Raw genomic sequence first — 22,279 nt, 5'->3', positions numbered from 1 at the left:
TTTTTCCTGTTACATGGCATTTTTTCTCCTGTTTTTCTACTGTGAGATCTACAATCAACTGTCAGACTGGGCGACGGGCTGGATATCTAGATCAGTGGTCCCCCCAGTTTGGCCAGTAAGCATTCACAGACCAGAGCTCCATGATAGGTCTGCCACAACATAGCCCCACCGGACTGGGGTTGGCCTGTGAGTGGACATGGGCCGCTCCCTGGGACGGTCAGACCTGTGGGTTTCCCTTTTTCCCCTCAGATCCCCTTTTGGTTGGTGGTCCCTGTGGTTCATCTTGGTACCCCTGACTCTCCTTCCCTCCCCCCTCCTCTGGGGTAGAGTGGTGGGTTGGTAAGGGGCAGGGGATGGTGTGCTGCACTGTACTGGTGGTGGGAGGGGCACGCCACCAGTGGATGGGCTTTACGGCTGGGGGGCATTGTCTGCTGAAGGTGGTCCCATGCCCGGATCCTCCTCTCCACTGTGGCTAATGTCAGGGCTCCAGGGATCCCTCCTGGGTCCCTGGGAGCCTCGTGGATGCCGCGGATGGCAGACATTTTGCCATAGCTAGCATTATATTCTTGGAGCTGTTTCGCTCTCTGGTCTTCGGCAGGGCAAATCCTTTCTCCCCTTGTATTGGACAGTGGTCACCATGGATGCCAGTCTGTCTGTGTGGGGAGGTGTTCTGGAACTGAGCTCTGTTCAGGGTTGTTGGACGCTGGAAAAGTCCAGACTATCGATCAATGTCTTGGAACTTCAGGCGATCAGGCTGTGCTTGGATCGCTGGACAAAATAACTCTGGGGGCTCCCGGTACGAATCCAGTCGGACAATGAAACAGCGGTGGCCTATGTCAATCACAAGGATGAAACAAAGAATGTGTTGGCAGCCCTGGAAGTGGCCGGCATCCTCCAGTAGGCAGAACACTTCGTTCCAGCCCTCTCCGCCGTACATATTCCAGGAGTGGAAAACTGGCAAGCGGATTATCTCAGCCAGCAGGCATTGGACCAAGGACATCACATTCACCCGGATGTGTTTAGTCAGATATGTCTCCAGTGGGGCACCCCCTGAGGTGGATCTGTTGGCGTCTCAGCTCAACAGAAAGGTACAGAGGTTTGTGGCAAGGGCAAGGTCATGGGATCCTCTGGTGGATGCCACAGATGCTCTGGTGGCCCTGTGGGGCCAGTATCGTCTGATTTAGACGCACACCGGAAATGACGTAAGGAGGCGCTGAATAACGCTGATTCTGTTTCTCTGTCTGTTTTTAATGTTTTAATGTAAGAGTCCATTTGGGTAGTTTTAATAAATATGATGTTTTGCCCATAACTTTCTTCACTATTGGAGGCTTCTTCACTTTGTTCCCCTTTTATACTGAGGCAAGTTGTTCTGAATATATCTGGGACTGTGAGCGGATTACCTCACTTTATCTTATCTATTGTAGGAATATCTGAGAGCTTAATTACAGTGCATCCCTAATGAAGTACCCATGAGTGACAGTGGAGACTCCTGATTATTTATGGATGCAATTTACTTCTAGAATTAAGGTGAGAATTTTGGGACACTTCAAATATCGAGGAACATATAAATGGACATTTCAAAGTATTGACATCCATTTATCAATTCTCTTTATTTGGATCCATCAGTCCGTGAAGACGGCAGAATTTTGATCATTTTATTTATTACTTTATTCTCTAATTTAGAGGCTTGTAGCCCCGTTTTTTTACTCTTTTGGGATCTATTCACATGTACGTTCTTTGTTTATTTTATTTTTGAAGACCAATTACCTCACATGACCTTAGGAACTGCTTTGGACACTTTATTGCTATTTTTTGCACACTGGATTGTTATTTTTTTGCACAATTGATTGCTATTTTTGCACATTTTAATGCGAGTTTTGCACAGTTCTCCATTTAGCACATTTGGGACACTTTCTGGACATTTTTGCACATTGTATTTTTGCACATTGTTATCAGGAGGAGACACTCTTCCTCCTCTTTTGAGTGATTTATCTGTTGGGTATCTTATTATAGTGTTTATTAGTGATAAATATTACATTTTTTGCGCAAAATCACTTTTAACAGAATCGCCTGATTTACGTCTTTCCTCCTCTCAAGCTTCTACCGTGGTTTTTGCACAGGATTGAGGCCAAAGGGATTCCGGTGGCCCCAGAGTGACCTCACTGGTCTTGGTATGCTTACCCGGTGTGACTGGTCACCAACGTCCCTTGGAGACTGCCTCTCAGGGAGGATCTACTATCCCAAGGGCTGATCTTTCATCCCGCTTTACAGTCACTGGCTTTGACAGCCTGGTTGTTGAAAGCCAGGGGCTGAAGGATAGAGGTTTGCCTGGGTTGGTGATTTCTGACACGGATGAAGGCTAGAAAGATCTACCATTATACGTGGAAAGCATATATTTTGCGGTGTGAGTTGACAGGTGTTCACCCTCGCTCTTTTTTGGTGGCCCAGAATTTGATCATCTTCCAACAAAGTATCGAGCAGAAAAGGGCCAGGTGTTGGCTTTGGTGTTTTTTTTCAGCGACTCCTGGCCACACACTCCCTGGTGCGTACCTTTTTATTCAAGGGGTTCGACATCTGACTCCACCTGTGCGCTCTCCTCTACCACTGTGGGATCTGAACTTGGGGCTTTCAGTTCTCCAGAGGCCTCCCTTTGAAAATATTCAGGAGATTCCCCTGCCCTGGCCCAGAAGGTGGCCTTTCTGGTGGCTATCACCTCTGCTCACAGGGTGTGTCAGAGCTGGCAGCATTATTGTGTCGTACCCCCTCCACAAAGATAAGGTGGTTCTTCGCCAATGTCCGTCATTCCTTCCTAAGGTAGTCTCTGATTTCCATTTGAATGGAGACATTGCATTGCCTTTCCTTTGTCCCAGGCCCAAACATCCTAAGGATTTTGCTTTGCATACCTTGGATGTGGTTTGGGCGATTTGGGTGTATTTGGCAGCCACTGAGTCTTTTCGGAGGTCACACTCACTGTTTGCCACTTCTTCTGCAACCATTTCCAGATGGATCAGACAGACAGTGACTCAGGCCTATTCTATCAAGGGTCGGGTTCCTCCTTTCCATTCACTGTACTCGGGCGCTTAGGGCTTCTTGGGCCTTCTGTCATCAGACGTTAGTGGTTTGCAAGGCAGGCCACTTGGTCGTAGGTGCACACTTTCACAAAATTATGCAAAATGGATGTGTTGGCATCTGCGGATGCTTCCTTTTGCCGCAAAGTTTTGCAGGCTGCTGTTTGGAGGGTCTGTTCCCTCTTTTGGGGTGTATTGTTCAGGTTGGGCTCCAGTTTTTTTTTTTTTTTTTTTTTTTGTGAGCTCCGATTTACCTGGTTGGCTGTTTTGTTTAGCCTTGGGATTTTTGTTGTTCCACTCCTCATGTTTGGCACTGCTTGGGGACATCCCTTATGGTTCTGAATAATTGAGAGCTGTATCCGTCAATGAACAAAAGAGAAAATAGGATTTTTGTACTTAGCGTAAAATCAATTTCTTTGGGTTAATTGATGGACACAGCACCCACCCCTCTTTGGCGTTTTAATACTTCTGCTTGTTACTAAACTGAAAGCCTATAGCAGAGAGGGGGATGTATACCACCTAGGACTGCCCATAGGCTTAGCCAAGTCTTTTTTCTGTCTTTTTTAGTGTCCCTTAGTGTCCTACTCCTGTAGGGGGCAATATAACCCTGTGGTTCTGAATAATGGAAAGCTGTGTCCGTCAATGAACTCAAATGGATTTTAGAGTAAGTACAAAAATTCCATTATTTAACGACTGTAGCCTAAGTGATTTTGAACTGTGGTTTTAGGTGGAGTCTGGTGGGCTGAATGAGCCCCTGGCACCTTATATGTCTTAGATACACCCAACAGTCCCTTTAAAACAACTATAAAAAGAAGCCCAGTCGGTAAAAAAAGCATTAACCTTTATACTTGCCTCTCCTGCACCATTGAACTCCTCTGTCTTAAAGAGATGCTAATAATCTTCTGGATCTAGCATTTTTGGGGGTGTCTAGTGCTTGTAAACCCCACTGAGTTCTGCAGTTTTATTCACTGACCCTTATGTCCCTACAGGACAGAGTAGTGACATGAGGGCGGGTGTACAAAACCAAAGAGCACAGCAAAGGACGGTGGCATCCAACACTACTGCCAGTGTGGCAAATGCTGAAGATTCTTCAAGCTTATCTCTTAAAGACAGCAGAGCTTGGAGTGGGAAGGTTCATTCTTAAGCTGTATGTAAAGACAAATCATTTTTTTATATCAGTATAGGGAAAGAGTTAGACTCTCAGTAAAGTTTTATTTCTGTCTGTGTCCCTGTGACGGCACTCTTATTTGTTCTGGCAACCACTATAACTCAGACAGAATGTGAAAAGAGAAAAAAAAACTTTAGTTGTTAGATTTCCCGTTGTATCTCCAGAACAGAAGGTCTCCCCAATGGGATACAGACAGCAAAAAACTAACCTTGGCTATACATATTCATTGCAGTCTGGTCTTTTTATGTATTTTTTAATAGCAAGAGAGTAGATTTAAATATGAGCCTTTCTGGTCCAATTAATGTTTCTTTCCATCCAGGTGCTATAAGCAGTAAAGATGGCAAACCTGACCCAAGTGTCCTGGCTGTCTTTCATGACTATATTAAACTGATGCCCCTGGTAGCTGAAGTAAATCAGATGAGTGAAGAGTTATCCAAGGTAAGCAATGCAAGTCAATGACAACAAACAACTCCTTAGACTATTTGCTTCTAACTATAGCTTTACTGAAAGCTTGGGTGGAAGTAATATTACCCTTTTTCCCTTTATTTGTATTTCTTGGAGGAGGCAACATTACAAAAGTATACAAAAATAATTTGTTGTTAATATCAATGAAAAGTGTTGCGCTATCAATATAGAGTACATCAATTCAATCAAGTAAGAAATTCATATATATCAAAAACTGTGAATAAGCATGTGTTAAACATTTTATAAATAATCCAGTAAAGTCCATCAGAAAAACAATGAAGAGGAGTACTCTTGTGAAAAAAGTTATCTTTCTTGATATTCATCCAACTCATGGGATGGATGTATATCAGGAGCCAAGATTCCAGGATAGGTTACCATACCATTTGAACATCCTGATCATATGGTAACCCATCCTGGAATCTTGGCTCCTGATATCCATCCAACCCATGGGGAGAGTGGGATAAAGTGAAGCCAGACCCCTATCCTGGGGTCAGAATAGCTGGTAAGCGGCTTAAGAGTCCGGTGTGCACTTTTGGGTGTGAAGATTTTGCTATACAAACTGGAATATGGATTTTTGTTGATACACAAGTATAAATGAACTTTTTGTACACTTCTCTTCTTTTTTTTCTGATGGATTGATGGATTATTTATGAATGTTTTTTAACACATTCTTATTTACAGTTTTTAATATATATGAATTTCATCAATCTATGCACTCTATATTGATAGCGCAACACGTGTTTCATTATTACAAAAGTATAAAACATACATCTGAATGCCACAACATTTATGAACGGCCAGACTTCAGGAAAGGCTGACACAAGTTTTGAAGATATACAAAGAAGAATTGAAGAAAATAATGTGTGTGTATTTAGAACTCAAATCCTATGAATGATGGTATTTTTACATCTTGTGCAGGATCTGAGATTTGAGCTAAAGGTAAAAAATCTGGCTCTGACAGATTCCAGAGGATATGATCTTCAGAAAGACATTGTGGTAAAAGTTACCAGCACAAAAACCCAACAGGTATCAGAACAATATATGTATGAATATTTTGCTGCATGCAAGAAAACAGCACATTGCTCAATATTCTATATAATGCTCATAACTCATATACAATTTTCATTAATGTCTTTCATACAGTACTCTGTGTGTTGTGCTTCTTTAATACACACACATTACTGTCTTTTCCATTACCATGCAGTACACTAGGGTGTCATTTTACTGCACATTGCATAACTGAATGTGCCCTAAATCTATATTTCTAAATCTAAATCTATATGTTTTTTCTTGTGTTTTGTTTCTCCTGTTACAGAAGGGTAGATGTATTTAAACTGAGGTAGAACACCAAAAAAAAAAGAAAAAAAAACTTTCATTTTATATATATATATATATATATATATATATATATATATATATATATATATATATATATATTTTTTTTTTTTTTTTCCTCTATTTATTGCACCATTTTTCCTTACTCCAAATTGCCTCACTTCCTGACATTCTGTGCAATACAGATAGAACACAAACATCTAAACATCCCTTTCATTTTCGTAGATCAGTCTACATACAGAAAGGCCATCTTTTATCTTTTCTGCCATTAATAATATCATATTTGTTGGATTTGAGGTATGGATGTGGTCAAAATCCAAGTTCATCAATAGGAAGTTTCTGATGGAAGAATTGTATCAGAGATTTCTGGATGGAGACATCAACTTTGACCATAAAAGTGATCCATTCTGGGACCCGGTAGAGGTTATACATTTAGGATCCGCTCACATTTGGCTTCAGTCTTTAGCTTATTGTATGAAGCTGGAAGAACAGACAGAAGTTCTGGATTCTGAAGGGGCAGAGGAAGCCGTTCTCATGATAAATATTACCCCCTGTTCCAGCTGTGGAAGGTACTTTTATGCTCATGTTGGTGTACACAAATATTAAAATGTTTCAAAAGCTTTGGGGTTACAAGCTTTGTAAATCGTTTAGTTGATCCAAACAGTAAACTGTATTGTTGCTTGCTCATCTCATATTAAATAAATCTCTAGAGATAACACTATATACTATGCATTGTTTATTTTATTTAGTCAGTACTACATTTTGATCACATCACCACCACGGCATAAAATATGTTCAAAGCTATTTGAAGCCCTAATGAATGACATTCAAAAGTACTTCAAAACTTCATTTGCTTTTAACAGTCAATAACTATTAAAAAAAAACAAATGTACTTGGAACAAAAAATTTAATTTGAATGAAATTCTACTGGTGTATGGCCAGCTAAAAGGCTTTGTAGATTTCAAATACAGTATGCATCAGTGTGCATTTAGCTTACATCTAGATGGTTCTGGCTTCTTCTAAGCTGGTTTCTAACCATCTTCAAAGATGATTCAAGTTGCTTTTGCATTCAGTCTGACTTGCATGAGGATGAGGAGAAAAGCAAATACACGCTCTTGTACAAAAGCCATAAAGTGGCATGTGCTTCCCAAATAGACATTAGTTTTAGTACTACATTTACCAATAATTTTAAAGATACGATATTTGCAGGAGACTTACAAGTGGAAAAAGAATAGTTACCTGTCCATAGCAATTACTCAGGATTTACCTTTTACTGATTTGTTCTACAGCGAACTAGATTTTTTTTACAGCACATGATTGGGCATTCTTTACAAAGTGAATTTAATCATATTCACTAAGCTAAGATAGCATTCACTATCAGCCTATTTGTCTTTAATAAATTTGTCCCAGTGTCTATTCAGGCCAAAGAAACAGTGCCTGCTCAATAGCTCACAATTGGTAAATGTGTTTCAATATCTATTTAATCAATGCATCTAAAAAGATCTTACCAAATGCATTCAAGGGTCAGTCCACTATTTCAGTTTTTGGCAGGTGTTTTATGGTTAAATGTCTGACATTCTGACTGACTGATTCACAGAACAGTGCATCCGGAAAATCATTCACAGCGCTTGACTTTTTCCAAATTTTTTTATGTTACAGTCCTATTCCAAAATGGATTAAAGTCATTATTTTCTTAAAAATTCTGCACACAATACCCCATAATGACAATAATTAAAAATAAAAAAATCACATGTACATAAGTATTCACAGCCTTTGCCATGACACTCAGAATTGAGCTCAGGTGCATCCTGTTTCCATTGATCATCCTTGAGATGTTTCTACAACTTGATTGGAGTCCACCTATGGTAAATTTGGTTGATTGGACATGATTTGGGAAGGCACACACCTGTCTATATAAGGTCCCACAGTTAACAATGCATTTCAGAACACAAACCAAGCCATGAAGTCCAAGGAAATGTTTTCAGACCTCCGAGACAGGATTGTATCGAGGCACAGATCTGGGGAAGGGTACAGAAAAATGTCTGCAGCATTGAAGGTCCCAATGGAAGAGGTTTTGAACCACCAGGATTCTTCCTAGAGCGGGCTTCCCAACAAAACTGAGCAATCCGGGGACAAGGGCCTTAGTAAGGGAGGTGACCAAGAACCTAATGGTCACTCTGACAGAGCTCCAGCTTTTCTCTGTGGAGAGAGGAGAACCTTCCAGAAGAACAACCCTATCTGCAGCACTCCACCAATCAGACCTGTATGGTAGAGTGGCCAAACGGAAGTCACTGCTCTGTAAAAGACACATGACATCCTGTCTGGAGTTTGTCAAAAGGCATCTGGAGGACTCTCAGACCATGAAAAACAAAATTCTCTGGTCTGATGAAAAAAAGATTAAACTCTTTGGCCTGAATGGCAAGCGTCTGATGGAAACCACGCACCGCTCATTACCTGGCCAAAACTATCCCTATAGTGAAGCATTGTGGTGGCAGTATCATGCTGTGGGGATGTTTTTCAGCGGTAGGAACTGGGAGATTAGTCAGGATCGAGGGAAAGAGGAATGCAGCAATGTACTGTGAAAAATCCCTAGGGTGGGACTTTGAAGGCACTACCATATAATAAATACTTTATATATTTTTCTACTATTGTTTTTTATATGATTGTGCCTTCAAAGTCCCACCCCTGGGGGTTTTTCACTGCTTATTGGTACATTTTGGATGTGGTACACCTTTTGAGTTTTCTTTATCAGAAACCTTTTTCATTTTTGCAGCAATGTACAGAGACATCCTTGATGAAAACCTACTCCAGAGAACTCTGGACCTCAGACTGGGGTGAAGGTTTATCTTACAACAGAAGATCCTGCAAAAAAGTATGGGAGAAACTGCGCAAATATAGATGTGCCAAGCTAGTAGCATCATACTTAAAAAGATATGGGGCTGTAATTGGTGACAAAGGTGCTTCAACAAAGTATTAAGCAAAGGGTGTAAATACTTAAGTACATTTTTTTTTTTAATAGATTTTTAAACAACTCTTTCACGTTGTCATTATGGGGTATTGTTTGACGAATTTTGAGGAAAATCATGAATTTAATCCATTTTGAAATAAGGCTGTAACATAACAAAATGAGGAAAAAGTGAAGCGTTGTAAATACTTTCCAGATGCACTGTATTTTTTGACAGTCACTATCAGGGTTTCTCACTCTTCCTAGATTTTGACATGTACAGTGGGGCAAAAAAGTATTTAGTCAGCCACCAATTGTGCAAGTTCTCCCACTTAAAAAGATGAGAGAGGCCTGTAATTGTCATCATAGGTATACCTCAACTATGAGAGACAAAATGTGGAAACAAATCCAGACAATTGCATTGTCTAAATTGGGAAGAATTTATTTGCAAATTATGGTGGAAAATAAGTATTTTGTCAACATCAAAAGTTCATCTCAATACTTTGTTATATATCCTTTGTTGGCAATGACAGAGGTCAAACGTTTTCTGTAAGTCTTCACAAGCTTGTCACGCAAACTTGTTGCTGGTATGTTGGCCCATTCCTCCATGCAGATCTCCTCTAGAGCAGTGATGTTTTGGGGCTGTCGCTGGGCAACACAGACTTTCAACTCCCTCCAAAGGTTTTCTGTGGGGTTGAGATCTGGAGACTGGCTAGGCCCCTCCAGGACCTTGAAATGCTTCTTACGAAGCCACTCCTTCGTTGCCTGGGTGGTGTATTTGGGAACATTGTCATGCAGAAAGACCCAGCCACGCTTCATCATCAATGCCCTTGCTGATTGGAGGAGGTTTGCACTCAAAATCTCACAATACATGGCCTTATTCATTTTTTCATGTACAAGGATCAATCATCCTGTTCCCTTTGCAGAGAAACAGCCCCAAAGCATGATGTTGCCACCCCCATGCTTCACAGTTGGTATGGTGTTCTTTGGTTGCAACTCAGCATTCGCTCTCCTCCAAACACGACTAGTTGTGTTTCTACCAAACAGTTCTACTTTGGTTTCTTCTGACCATATGGCATTCTCCCAATCCTCTTATGGATCATCCAAATGCTCTCTAGCAAACCTCAGATGGGCCTGGACATGTACTGGCTTAAGCAGGGGGACACGTCTGGCACTGCAGGATATGAGTCCCTAGCGGCATAGTGTGTTACTGATGGTAGCCTTTGCTACGTTGGTCCCAGCTCTCTGCAGGTCATTCACTAGGTCCCCCCCGTATGGTTCTGGGATTTTTACTCACTGTTCTTGTGATCATTTTGACCCCACGGGGTGAGATCTTGCGTGGAGCCCAGATCGAGATAGATTATCAGTGGTCTTGTATGTCTTCCATTTTCTAATTATTGCTCCCACAGTTGATTTCTTCACACCAAGCTGCTTACCTATTGCAGATTCAGTCTTCCCAGCCTGGTGCAGGTCTACAGATTTGTTTCTGGTGTCCTTCGACAGCTCTTTGGTCTTCACCATAGTGGAGTTTGGAGTGTGACTGTTTAAGGTTGTGGACAGGTGTCTTTCATACTGATAACAAGTTCAAACAGGTGTCATTAATACAGGTAATGAGTGGAGGACAGAGGAGCCTCTTAAAGAAGAAGATACAGGTCTGTGAGAGCCAGAAATCTTGATTGTTTGTAGATGACCAAATACTTATTTTCCACCATAATTTGCAAATAAATTCTTTTGAAAATCAGACAATGTGATTGTCTGGATTTGTTTCCATATTTTGTCTCTCATAGTTGAAGTATACCTATGATGACAATTACAGCCCTCTCTCATCTTTTTAAGTGGGAGAACTTGCACAATTGGTGACTGACTAAATCCTTTTTCCCCCCCCACTGTGTTTTATAAAGAAAGCAACAGGAGATACTGAGAGCAAAAGAGTTGTATTTATTGCTGTTTAAGTATCCAAAATATTTTAGGAAAACTCAACATATGTTACAAAATTATTATTAGTATAAATAAATTAGTATTACACCTTATATTTGTCTGAACACGTTTATTGCTACCTGTGTCCTTCAAACAGCTAAAAAAAAAAGTGATGATGACAGTTTGAGACATTTTTCTGGCCCTGAAATTATAGATGTAATTGGTTGATTGCACAAAGTGCTCAGTCAGGTTGCGCAACTGTAAACTTACCAACATGGTAACGTAACATGTCATCTGAACACCATCAGTAATATAAAGTGGATTTATCTGAAAATCCAAGTGGCTTTAGCTAAAACTTCCATGTTATATTTTTATAGGCCTTTAACTGAAGAAGACATTGTTATTGATCCTTTGGAACTGCTGGGAAGGAACATCGTTTTCCAAATTCATATCCAACAGTGTCTAGGAGTCCGGTGGCTAAAAGAAGCCACAAACCGAGGGATACAAATTGGGTATGTGGAATGTTTGGTGGCCTAATTGTTTATTAAGGGAAATATTGCAGTGTCCTTTACAAGATACATTTGTGGTTTGGTTTGCTGGATGAAGCACAGCTGAATGAGGGTGGGTGGGGCACTTGTAATATGAACAAACCTCTGCATTTGCCCTATTCCACCAATAACTGCTCCAGAGCCAGGGGGTGGTGGTACAAAAGGTAATAGCTGCAGAGAATGATTTGATGGGGCTGGCTCTGGGACAGTTGTTAGGTGGGTGTGGGATAGGCTTCCCTGAATAAATGAGTTTTCAGGGATCTCCTAAAGGTGGACAGGGTAGGGGCTGATCGGATATACCGGGGCACGGAGTTCCTGAGGATGAGAGAGGCTCTGGAGAAGTCCTGAAGACAAGCATGGGAGGAGGTAACAAGGGAGCTAGAGAGCAGGAGGTCCTGGGATGAGTGGAGGGGACGATTTGGGTGATATCTGCAGATGAGGTTGGTGATGTAGATGGAGGCGATGTTGGGAATGGCCTTGTATGTTATGGTTAGCATTTTGAATTTTACACGGTGGAGTAGGGGAAGCCAGTGAAGGGATTAGTAGAGAGGAACAGCAGTCGTTGGATCGGTTAGTGAGGTGTATTAGTCTAGCAGCAGAATTCATAATAGACTGAAGGGGGGATAGCCTGCTTAAGGGTAGGCCATTAAGGAGAGAGTTGCAGTAGTCAAGGCGCAAAATACTCAAGGAGTGAATAAGTTGCTTTGTGGTGTCATTAGTCAGGAAGGGTCGAATTCTGGAAATGTTGCGGAGATTAAGGCGGCAGGATTTTGACAGTGATTGGATTTGGGGGCTGAAGGAGAGATCAGAGTCAAGGATTACACCCAGCACCTGGCATGTGTGGAGGGACCAATGATTGTATTGTTGATATTAATGGTGAAGTCACAATGGGAGGACCGCGAAGGAGGAAATATAACATGCTCAGTTTTAGAAACATTGAGTTTGAGGAAGTGGTGTGACATCCATATTGATATGTCATTTAGTAAGTTTGAGATCCGTGAGGAGTTGAGGAGTAGAGAGATAGATCTGGGTGTTGTCAGCATAGAGGTGGTATTGGAAGCCATGGGAGGTTATCAACTGGCCCAGGGAAGGGGTATAGAGTGAGAATAGGAGAGACCCAAGGACGGAGCCTTGGTGTACCCCAACAGAAAGAGGAAGGGGAGTGGACAAGATGGAGATGTAAGTGATAGAAGAGATAAAGCAGAATCATGAAGGCCAAGGGAGTGTAATTTGCTGAGGAGGAGCAGGTGGTCAACTGTGTCAAAGGCAGCAGAAAAGTCTAAAAGTATGAGTATGGCATAGTGCCCATTGGTTTTAGCAGTTAGTAGGTTATTGGTGAGTTTTAGTGGGGCAATTTCAGTAGAATGTTGTGGGCGGAAGCCAGACTATAGGGGGTCGAGAAGGTTGTTGTCCGTCAGGTAGCAACTCATTTGGTCATGGACAAGTTATTTGATGAGCTTGGAGGCAAACAGGAGCAGGGAGATGGGTGTTAAATTATTCAAATAGGTGGGGTCTAGTGAGGGTTTTTTGAGTATGGGGATAACCAGTGCGTGTTTGAGCAGGGAAGGAAAGGTGCCAGAGGAGAGGGAGAGGTTGAAGATGTGGGTTAGGGAGTTTAGAATAGAGTGGTGAGATGGTTCGCAGTAATTAAGAGGGGACAGGGTCCAGGGGACAAGTAGTGAGGTGGGCCACGGAGAGGAGTTTATCAACTTCATCTGTGGTAACTGGGCAAAAGGAGGAGAGTATTGAGTGTGGTGTTGGACCTGATGTGTTGGGTAGGGGAGGAATTTTATTGCTGGATATGTCCTTGCGAATTATGTCGATTTTGCTATTGAAATGGTTGGCAATCTGTTGAGTGGTAAGCAAGTTTGTGGTTGGGGGCAGTGGGGGGTGAAGTAAGGAATTAAGGGTAGAAAAGAGTTGATGAGGTTTGGTTTTAATACTAATGAGGTCTTTGATGCAATGGCCACGATTCATCCGACTGCAATATCACTTAAGCTGTGTTAAAAGTGCTTAGGTCATACTAAAATGTCATTCTATAATATTAATTAAGAGGCCACTTTAGAATGCCCCACGAGCCCCAAACGTGCCTTAAGTTCCATTAGCAGCTTCATTAATCTGGACTAAAACCTTTTCTTATTTTATCTTTAAGGTATTGCTTTTATGATGTCCCTCAGCCACTGTATACAAAGCCAGTTTGGAAATCAGTAAATCCTGTGATCGATCACAAATTGCAGTTTGTTGCTTTGAATGTGTCTAATGAATTTCTTAACTACCTACAGAAGAACGCACTAGTTGTAGATCTCTGGGGCCTTCAAGGTAAATTTATTTTATAGATATTTTGTATTAGCTGCTTATTATTCACTTCAACAATGTTTAACTTAGAAGTGATAGGGAAATAGGAAAATAGTTGCATTGATATAATTCATAATCCTTTGGATATATGTTTTGGGACACCTTTAGATTATGATCATGCAGAGGCGGCTCTAGGCTTTGTAAAGCCTTAGGCAAAACCTAGAAATGAGGCCCCACTCACGCCCATAATGGGAAAAATAATTCAAGCAATAAAAATTAACTGTATAAATTGTATATAATAAGAGCCTTAAACACTATGAACTATAATTTCGCAGTTTCTAGAATTTTCTCTAGCAAAATCATTAAACATATATATATTACATGCACACAAATATAAATACAATTTGCGCAGCTGCTACTAGTAATGTGTAGTAGTAAAATAAAAGTCAAAAATCATATTTCTTCATTCACATGAAGCTCAGGTTAATATAACCCAGCACAGAGTTCCGCCTTACATCCGAGTCTGCAACAAGATTCCTCCTTACAGTGCAAGGGGAAATTTGATGTAAGGGGAATGCTGCAGACTGGAGTAAGAGGGAACTTTAAAGTACGGTGGGCTCTGGTGACCAGAGATCACCTTATATCAGAGTGAACAGCATTCCCATTTACATCAGATTTCCCCTTTTTATCAGGGTCCCTGGAGTTCCAACTTGCATTTAAAATGAGAACGCCAATGTGGGGGATACGCTGGTGACCACAGACCACAGAGTTAATACACTAAGGTGAAGGGGGGGGTTACTAATATAAGGGGGAACCTTTATATCAGTGCCTCCTTACCTTACTGTATTCACTCCACCTTACATCACTGACCCTCATCAGACTATCCTGTCACTGATGTCCTCTCAGGTTCACCGATGCAGGGCTCAGCCAGAGGGTCCTCTCTGGGCTCCGGCTTGGTGGCTCTAGTTTCATCCTCTATTATCCTCTACACAGTCTACACAAGTCAAACTCCTCTTGAGACCCCCATCCTAACAGCGCTCCAGCTCTTGACTCCTCTGCAGAATGCACAATAAAGAAGATGGTCAGAGACTGTGCAGACATGATTCAAGAGTTGGTCAGAAACTGCGGACATGATACAAGAGATGGTCAGAAACTGCGGACATGATACAAGAGATGGTCAGAAACTGCGGACATGATACAAGAGATGGTCAGAGACTGCACACATGATACAAGAGATGGTCAGAGACTGCACACATGATACAAGAGATGATCAGAGACTGCACACATGATACAAGAGATGGTCAGAGACTGCAGACATGATACAAGAGATGGTCAGAGACTGCAGACATGATACAATAGATGGTCAGAAACTGCGGACATGATACAAGAGATGGTCAGAAACTGCACACATGATACAAGAGATGGTCAGAAACTGCACACATGATACAAGAGATGGTCAGAGACTGCACACATGATACAAGAGATGGTCAGAGACTGCACACATGATACAAGAGATGGTCAGAGACTGCACACATGATACAAGAGATGGTCAGAGACTGCACACATGATACAAGAGATGGTCAGAGACTGCACACATGATACAAGAGATGATCAGAGACTGCAGAAATTATAAAATAGATGGTCAGAAACTGCGGACATGATACAAGAGATGGTCAGAAACTGTGGACATGATACAAGAGATGGTCAGAAACTGCGGACATGATACAAGAGATGGTCAGAGACTGCACACATGATACAAGAGATGGTCAAAGACTGCAAATATGATACAAGAGATGATCAGAGACTGCAGAAATTATACAATAGATGGTCAGAGACTGCACACATGATACAAGAGATGGTCAGATACTGCAGAAATTATACAAGAGATGGTCAGAGACTGCAGAAATTATACAAGAGATGGTCAGAGACTGCAAATATGATACAAGAGATGGTCAGAGACTGCAGACATGATACAAGAGATGGTCAGAGACTGCACACGATACAAGAGATGGTCAGAGACTGCAGACATGATACAAGAGATGGTCAGAGACTGCAGACATGATACAAGAGATGGTCAGAGACTGCAGACATAGATGGTCAGAGACTGCAGACATGATACAAGAGATGGTCAGAGACTGCAGACATGATGCAAGAGATGTCAGAGACTGCAGACATGATGCAAGAGATGGTCAGAGACTGCAGACATGATGCAAGAGATGGTCAGAGACTGCAGACATGATGCAAGAGATGGTCAGAGACTGCAGACATGATGCAAGAGATGGTCAGAGACTGCAGACATAATGCAAGAAATGGTCAGAGACTGCAGACTTGATACAAAAATGGTCAGAGACTGAAGATATGATACAAGAGATGTTCAGAAACTGAAGACATGGTACAAGAGATGGTCAGAGACTGTGGAAATGATACAAGAGATGGTCAGACTGCAAACATGTTACAAGAGATGGTCAGAGACTGAAGACATGATACAAGAGATGGTCAGAGACTGCAGACATGATACAAGAGATGGTCAGAGACTGCGGAAATTATACAATAGATGGTCATAAACTTTGGACATGATACAAGAGATGGTCAGAGACTGAAGACATGATACAAGAGATGGTCAGAGACTGCAGACATAGATGGTCAGAGACTGCAGACATGATACAAGAGATGGTCAGAGACTGCAGACATGATGCAAGAGATGTCAGAGACTGCAGACATGATGCAAGAGATGGTCAGAGACTGCAGACATGATGCAAGAGATGGTCAGAGACTGCAGACATGATGCAAGAGATGGTCAGAGACTGCAGACATGATGCAAGAGATGGTCAGAGACTGCAGACATAATGCAAGAAATGGTCAGAGACTGCAGACTTGATACAAAAATGGTCAGAGACTGAAGATATGATACAAGAGATGTTCAGAAACTGAAGACATGGTACAAGAGATGGTCAGAGACTGTGGAAATGATACAAGAGATGGTCAGACTGCAAACATGTTACAAGAGATGGTCAGAGACTGAAGACATGATACAAGAGATGGTCAGAGACTGCAGACATGATACAAGAGATGGTCAGAGACTGCGGAAATTATACAATAGATGGTCATAAACTTTGGACATGATACAAGAGATGGTCAGAGACTGCAGACATGATACAAGAGATGGTCAGAGACTGCAGAAATTATACAATAGATGGTCAGAAACTGCGGACATGATATAAGAGATGGTCAGAAACTGCGGACATGATACAAGAGATGGTCAGAAACTGCGGACATGATACAATAGATGGTCAGAGACTGCACACATGATACAAGAGATGGCCAGAGACTGCAGACATGATACAAGAGATGGTCAGAGACTGCAGAAATTATACAATAGATGGTCAGAAACTTCAGACATGATACAAGAGATGGTCAGAGACTGCAGACATGATGCAAGAGATGGTCAGAGACTGCAGACATGATGCAAGAGATGGTCAGAGACTGCAGAAATGATACAAGAGATGGTCAGAGACTGCAGAAATGATACAAGAGATGGTCAGAGACTGCACACATAGATGGTCAGAGACTGCAGACATGATACAAGAGATGGTCAGAGACTGCAGACATGATGCAAGAGATGGTCAGAGACTGCAGACATGATGCAAGAGATGGTCAGAGACTGCAGACATGATGCAAGAGATGGTCAGAGACTGCAGACTTGATACAAAAGATGGTCAGAGACTGCAGACTTGATACAAAATGGTCAGAGACTGCAGACTTGATACAAAATGGTCAGAGACTGCAGACTTGATACAAGAGATGGTCAGAGACTGCAGACTTGATACAAGAGATGGTCAGAGACTGCAGACTTGATACAAGAGATGGTCAGAGACTGCAGATTTGATACAAGAGATGGTCAGAGACTGCAGACTTGATACAAGAGATGGTCAGAGACTGAAGATATGATACAAGAGATGTTCAGAGACTGAAGACATGGTACAAGAGATGGTCAGAGACTGTGGAAATTATACAATAGATGGTCAGAGACTGTGGACATGATACAATAGATGGTCAGACTGCAAACATGTTACAAGAGATGGTCAGAGACTGAAGACATGATACAAGAGATGGTCTGAGACTGCAGACATGATGCAGGAGATGGTCAGACAATGCAGGCATGATACAGGAGACGGCCAGAGATTGCAGAGATAAAAACATGAGATGGTCAGAGATTGCAGAGGGGAAAACAGCAGATGGTCGGAGATTGCAGAGATAAGAACAGGAAATTATCAGAGGTTGCAGAAGTAAAAACAGGAGACGGTCAGAGGTTGCAGAGATAAAAACAGGAGACGGGCAGAGATTGCAGAGATGAAAACAGGAGACGGTCAGAGGTTGCAGAGATAAAAACAGGAGACGGTCAGAGATTGCAGAGATACAAATGAGAGACGGTCAGAGATTGCAGAGATACAAACGGGAGACAGTCAGAGATTGCAGGAGATACAAACGGGAGATGGTCAGAGATTGCAGAGATACAAACAGGAGACAGTCGGAGATTGCAGACATAGAATCAGGAGATGGTCAGAGATTGCAGAGATACAAACAGGAGATGGTCAGAGATTGGTAATGACAAGCAAACTCTCACTTTGCTGCAGTATCCATCGAACACTTGCAGGGGGTGGTTCCTTGGGAAGGGGAAAGACTTGTGCTGGGGGGTGAGGGGAATGGATTTCATATCCATCCCCCCTTGTAGCACCAAGTCTTCTAAAATCCCAAAGTGCCCATATATCCTCTCCAAGTGGATATACAAACAAATCCAAGTGTAATGTATGTTTACCCCCCCGTAAGTCTCACTTTTAGGCCGCGTACACACGGGCGGATTGTCTGCCCAACTAAGTTCGTCAGACAATCCGACAGACAGTCCGTTCAAAATTAGCATGAACGGACTTGACCACACACGATGAGCAGACAGTCCGCTGAAAGCGTGCGTGATGACGTGCACAGCACGTACGACGGGACTAGAAAAACTACGTCCTATACACTGCAATGCAACCTTCGGCCGTGTAAATCCTTTCTGAGCATGCGCCATACTTAGTCCGTCCAACTTGCCTACACACAAGCGGACTGTCCGCTGAAACCAAGTTTGGACGGACAAAACCAAGTTTGAACGGACTGTCTTACGGAAATTCCGTAAGACTTTGTTCGTCAGATTGTCCGCTGAAAAAGTCAGCTGAAGCCCACACACGAGCGGATTGTCCGCTGAAACACGGTTCAGCGGACTAAGTTGAACAGACAATCCGCCCGTGTGTACGCAGCCTTAGTCTATTAAAAAAGACCTCAGATCAGCGCTGTCCTGGCAGAGCTGCGTGGCTGTCCTTCCTCCCCGCCTCCTCCTCTGTGTCCAGGAAAACATCACAGCAGGTGGAGGAGGGGGCGGGGTCAGCACGCGGAGCTCCGTATCTGTGAATGTCAGCCAGGGAGAGATGGCACTTTGCGGCTGTCATACAAAGCGCTGCTCATGGGAACCAAGGCATCCCGCGGGCATTCCGGGACTCTGATTCGCCAGCACTCCAGATTGGGACATGGTACAAATTGCGTGACGATCCCAGGGTTGTTGAGCTATGGGCAAATTAGGCTTTTGCGAGGCCCCTTGGATTGCGAGGCCTTAGGCAAACGCCTAAACTGCCTAATTAGAGAGCCGCCTCTGTGATCATGTGAACAATCAAGTGATGTAGCCCATGTCCTTAGGTTGCAACTACAGATGTGTCCAGAAATCGTTGGTATTTTCAAAGATGTGAAAATTAATGTTTCTAAGAACAGTGACTACTTCTCTTCCAGGATGGCTCACCTGTCATCAGTAGCACATCCTGAGCAGCCTGGAAGATAGTCACTGCTGTCTTGCCCATGTATCCTGTTTGTCCCAATTTGTGCTCAGCTAGAATCCTACACAGCTTCATTTAGCGTACCTGCACACAGATGCATAAAACTCCTAGTATTCTTCCAGCTTCAGCGAGCCAAAGATGGGTCGTACAGCTGGCCAAAGAAGTATATTTATGTTAACGCTTACTTGCTGTTCTGCATCAGAGTTTACCCATGCATGCATGTATGTATGTATGTATGATTAATAATAGAAGCTGCGCTTATGAAAAAAAATAAAAGATACAAAAAAATATAACAAGCTGCACCACCAATGTATCAGTTTCCTGATACTAACACAAGTCCCAAATTCAGTGTAACCAGTTAGATGTGCCTTGAAGCGTTTGTAAAGCTTTGCGTGTTTTTTTTTTTTTTTTTTTTAAATAACAAACATGGTATACATACCTCCTCTGTGTAAGGGTTTTGCACAGAGTAGCCTCAATCCTCCTCTTCTGGGGTCCCCCAGAAGCGCTCCTGGCTCCTCCCCGCATCGAGTATCCCCTCAGTGACCCGTATTCCAAGGGGGCACTTGTGCGAGTGCGCTCCTGAGTCCTGCTGCTGCGTCCATTGACACAGACAGCAGGACTCGGCCCCGCCTCCCGGCTCTTGTTCCTCTGGATTTGACAGCAGTGGGAGCCAATGGCCTGCTGCTATAAATCTATCCAATGAGGACCCGAGACAGTGGCTGTAGTTGCTGGGCTCGTTCTCGTCACTAGAAACATAGGGTTCAGGTAAGTAAAAAGGGGGCTCTGGGGGGCAGCTTCACTACAGAATGTTTTTCACCTTAATGCATAGAATGCATGAGGGTTTACACCCCCTTTAAGTTCCAGAATCCCACACACCTCTATGTGAATTCACCACCACCACATATAGATGTGAACTTATGCTAGCCATACACTATACGAAAAATAGTCCGAAAGTCGGTCATTTAGACAGTTCATTTGTTTCTCGGCTAGTTAATGGGCAGTAATCGGTTGGGACATTTTTGAGTCCAGAAAATGAAGGACATTTGGACATTGGAAATTTTCTGCCGAATGAACGATAAATTGAAAGGTTAATGTGTTTCTCATCCAAACTGTTTGCACAAGGTATATGTGAAAAAACCAACAAAAAATTGATTAATTTATGTCCATTGAACGATTTATTGGTCATTACATGATGGCACTATTGTTTGCTCTTATGGCCTAATGTTCGTTTTCGAAAATGGGTTATAACTTTTTTTGTATAGTGTATGGACAGCATTACCAGAGAGCATAGACCTCCTATTACGGGAGGTCAAAGAAGGCTCATGTGTCTCATAAAACCATCCACTGTTTGCCCAGCAAAGGGAAGACGATGGAAGTCACTTGTTAACAGCCCACAGACATACCGACATCCCTCTTTTCTCAAACCATCAGAGCCAATGATGTATATCAAAGAAGAGATGAGCGCCAATAGTGTAAAACCTTTTACAATTCAAGTTTATTAAAAGTAATGCACCTGCTCAATCCAGGATAAAAAACAGCTTCAATCAAGACTTGCCCCGGAAGAAGCCCTTCTTGTGATGAAACTGGTCAGGTGGAGGTACAGATCCATGTCATCACGTCATTTTGGATTAACCAAGGATCATTATTTTATACATTGAAAACTGATTGAAGCTGTTTTTTATCCTAGATTGAGTAAGTTGCATTATATCTAATAAAGTTGATTTGTAAAAGATTTTACATTATTGGCGATTATCTCTCGCTTTGGTATACATCATCGCCTCTGATGGTTTAAGACAAGAGGGATGTCGGTACGTCTATTGTATGCATGTATGTAATATGTATTTTGCCCAAGCACGAGACTTATGATTTCAGCAAATATGCCATACACACGAGTGGGTAAATGCTGATGCAAAGGGGCATCAATGTTTACAGGAGTACATGTCCACACAGGCATCTATAGCTAGCTGTGCGCACCACCTACGGCTCCCTTGTGTCTGCAAACTTTGTGCATGTACCCTTTTGTAGCTGCTGCTTTAACTAAACAGAGTTGCTGTTACATGACATGGAGGATCTTGTGATAATGAGTCTGTATCTATACCCAAAACATTTATTTTTTAGCCTTGGATGAAGTGGGGAAGGATTAGAACTCCTATCGGATTTTATTGTTATCAGAGGCTCCATTGGAGAGATTTCTTTGCCTCCTGTTTGGTAAAAAGGTTGATAAAAGGACAAGGAGCGAAGGGAAATTTCTCTAACAAGATATAAGTAAAAATGCTTATTTATTTAGAAAATGCTGGCACCTCTGCAAGATTTTTTAATTCAATCTTAGTTTTATTGATATAAAGAAAGTAAGACAGAGAAAGTGCAAAGTAAACAAATAGGTTCGATGAACAATGATACTTAATCAGTAGAAATCAGCTTTGTTACAATGGTGTCACACAATCATGGGGTTAAAATACGATGTCAAGCTTCAGATTGTCTAGTATAATGTAAGAGCTTGTATATCTACAATGTCATGTCCAAGTTAAAGTGGATATGTATGCCCCACTATCCTCTCTACAAGTGAGGCCCACTCATTACAGGTAGGCTAGGGCTCTTGTTCTTAATCTGGCCACGTTCTCTCTGGAGGGGAAGCTCTGTGTGTGTCACCATTCCAGTCTAATGAGACTAGAGGTCAA

At 42.2% G+C, this 22,279-nt stretch overlaps 1 protein-coding gene across 1 annotated transcript in view; it reads left to right on the top strand.

Annotated features, from left to right (window-relative positions):
- Positions 1-22,279, top strand: part of LOC143989406 (kinesin-like protein KIF28) — an 88,598-nt gene that overhangs the window by 60,047 nt on the left and 6,272 nt on the right. The window contains exons 16-20 of the mRNA XM_077489524.1: positions 4,556-4,674; positions 5,620-5,727; positions 6,334-6,605; positions 11,275-11,409; positions 13,598-13,764. Of these exons, the coding sequence (XP_077345650.1) occupies positions 4,556-4,674; positions 5,620-5,727; positions 6,334-6,605; positions 11,275-11,409; positions 13,598-13,764 (801 nt within the window). The remainder of the gene's footprint in view (positions 1-4,555; positions 4,675-5,619; positions 5,728-6,333; positions 6,606-11,274; positions 11,410-13,597; positions 13,765-22,279) is intronic.

The sequence above is a fragment of the Lithobates pipiens genome, unplaced genomic scaffold, assembly GCF_037356315.1.
Source record: "Lithobates pipiens isolate NorthernLeopardFrog02 unplaced genomic scaffold, aLitPip1_a1.2 Scaffold_18, whole genome shotgun sequence".
Lineage (NCBI taxonomy): Eukaryota > Metazoa > Chordata > Amphibia > Anura > Ranidae > Lithobates > Lithobates pipiens.
The sequence above is the reverse complement of the archived record's forward strand: the minus strand, read 5'-3'. Positions and strand labels throughout refer to the sequence as shown.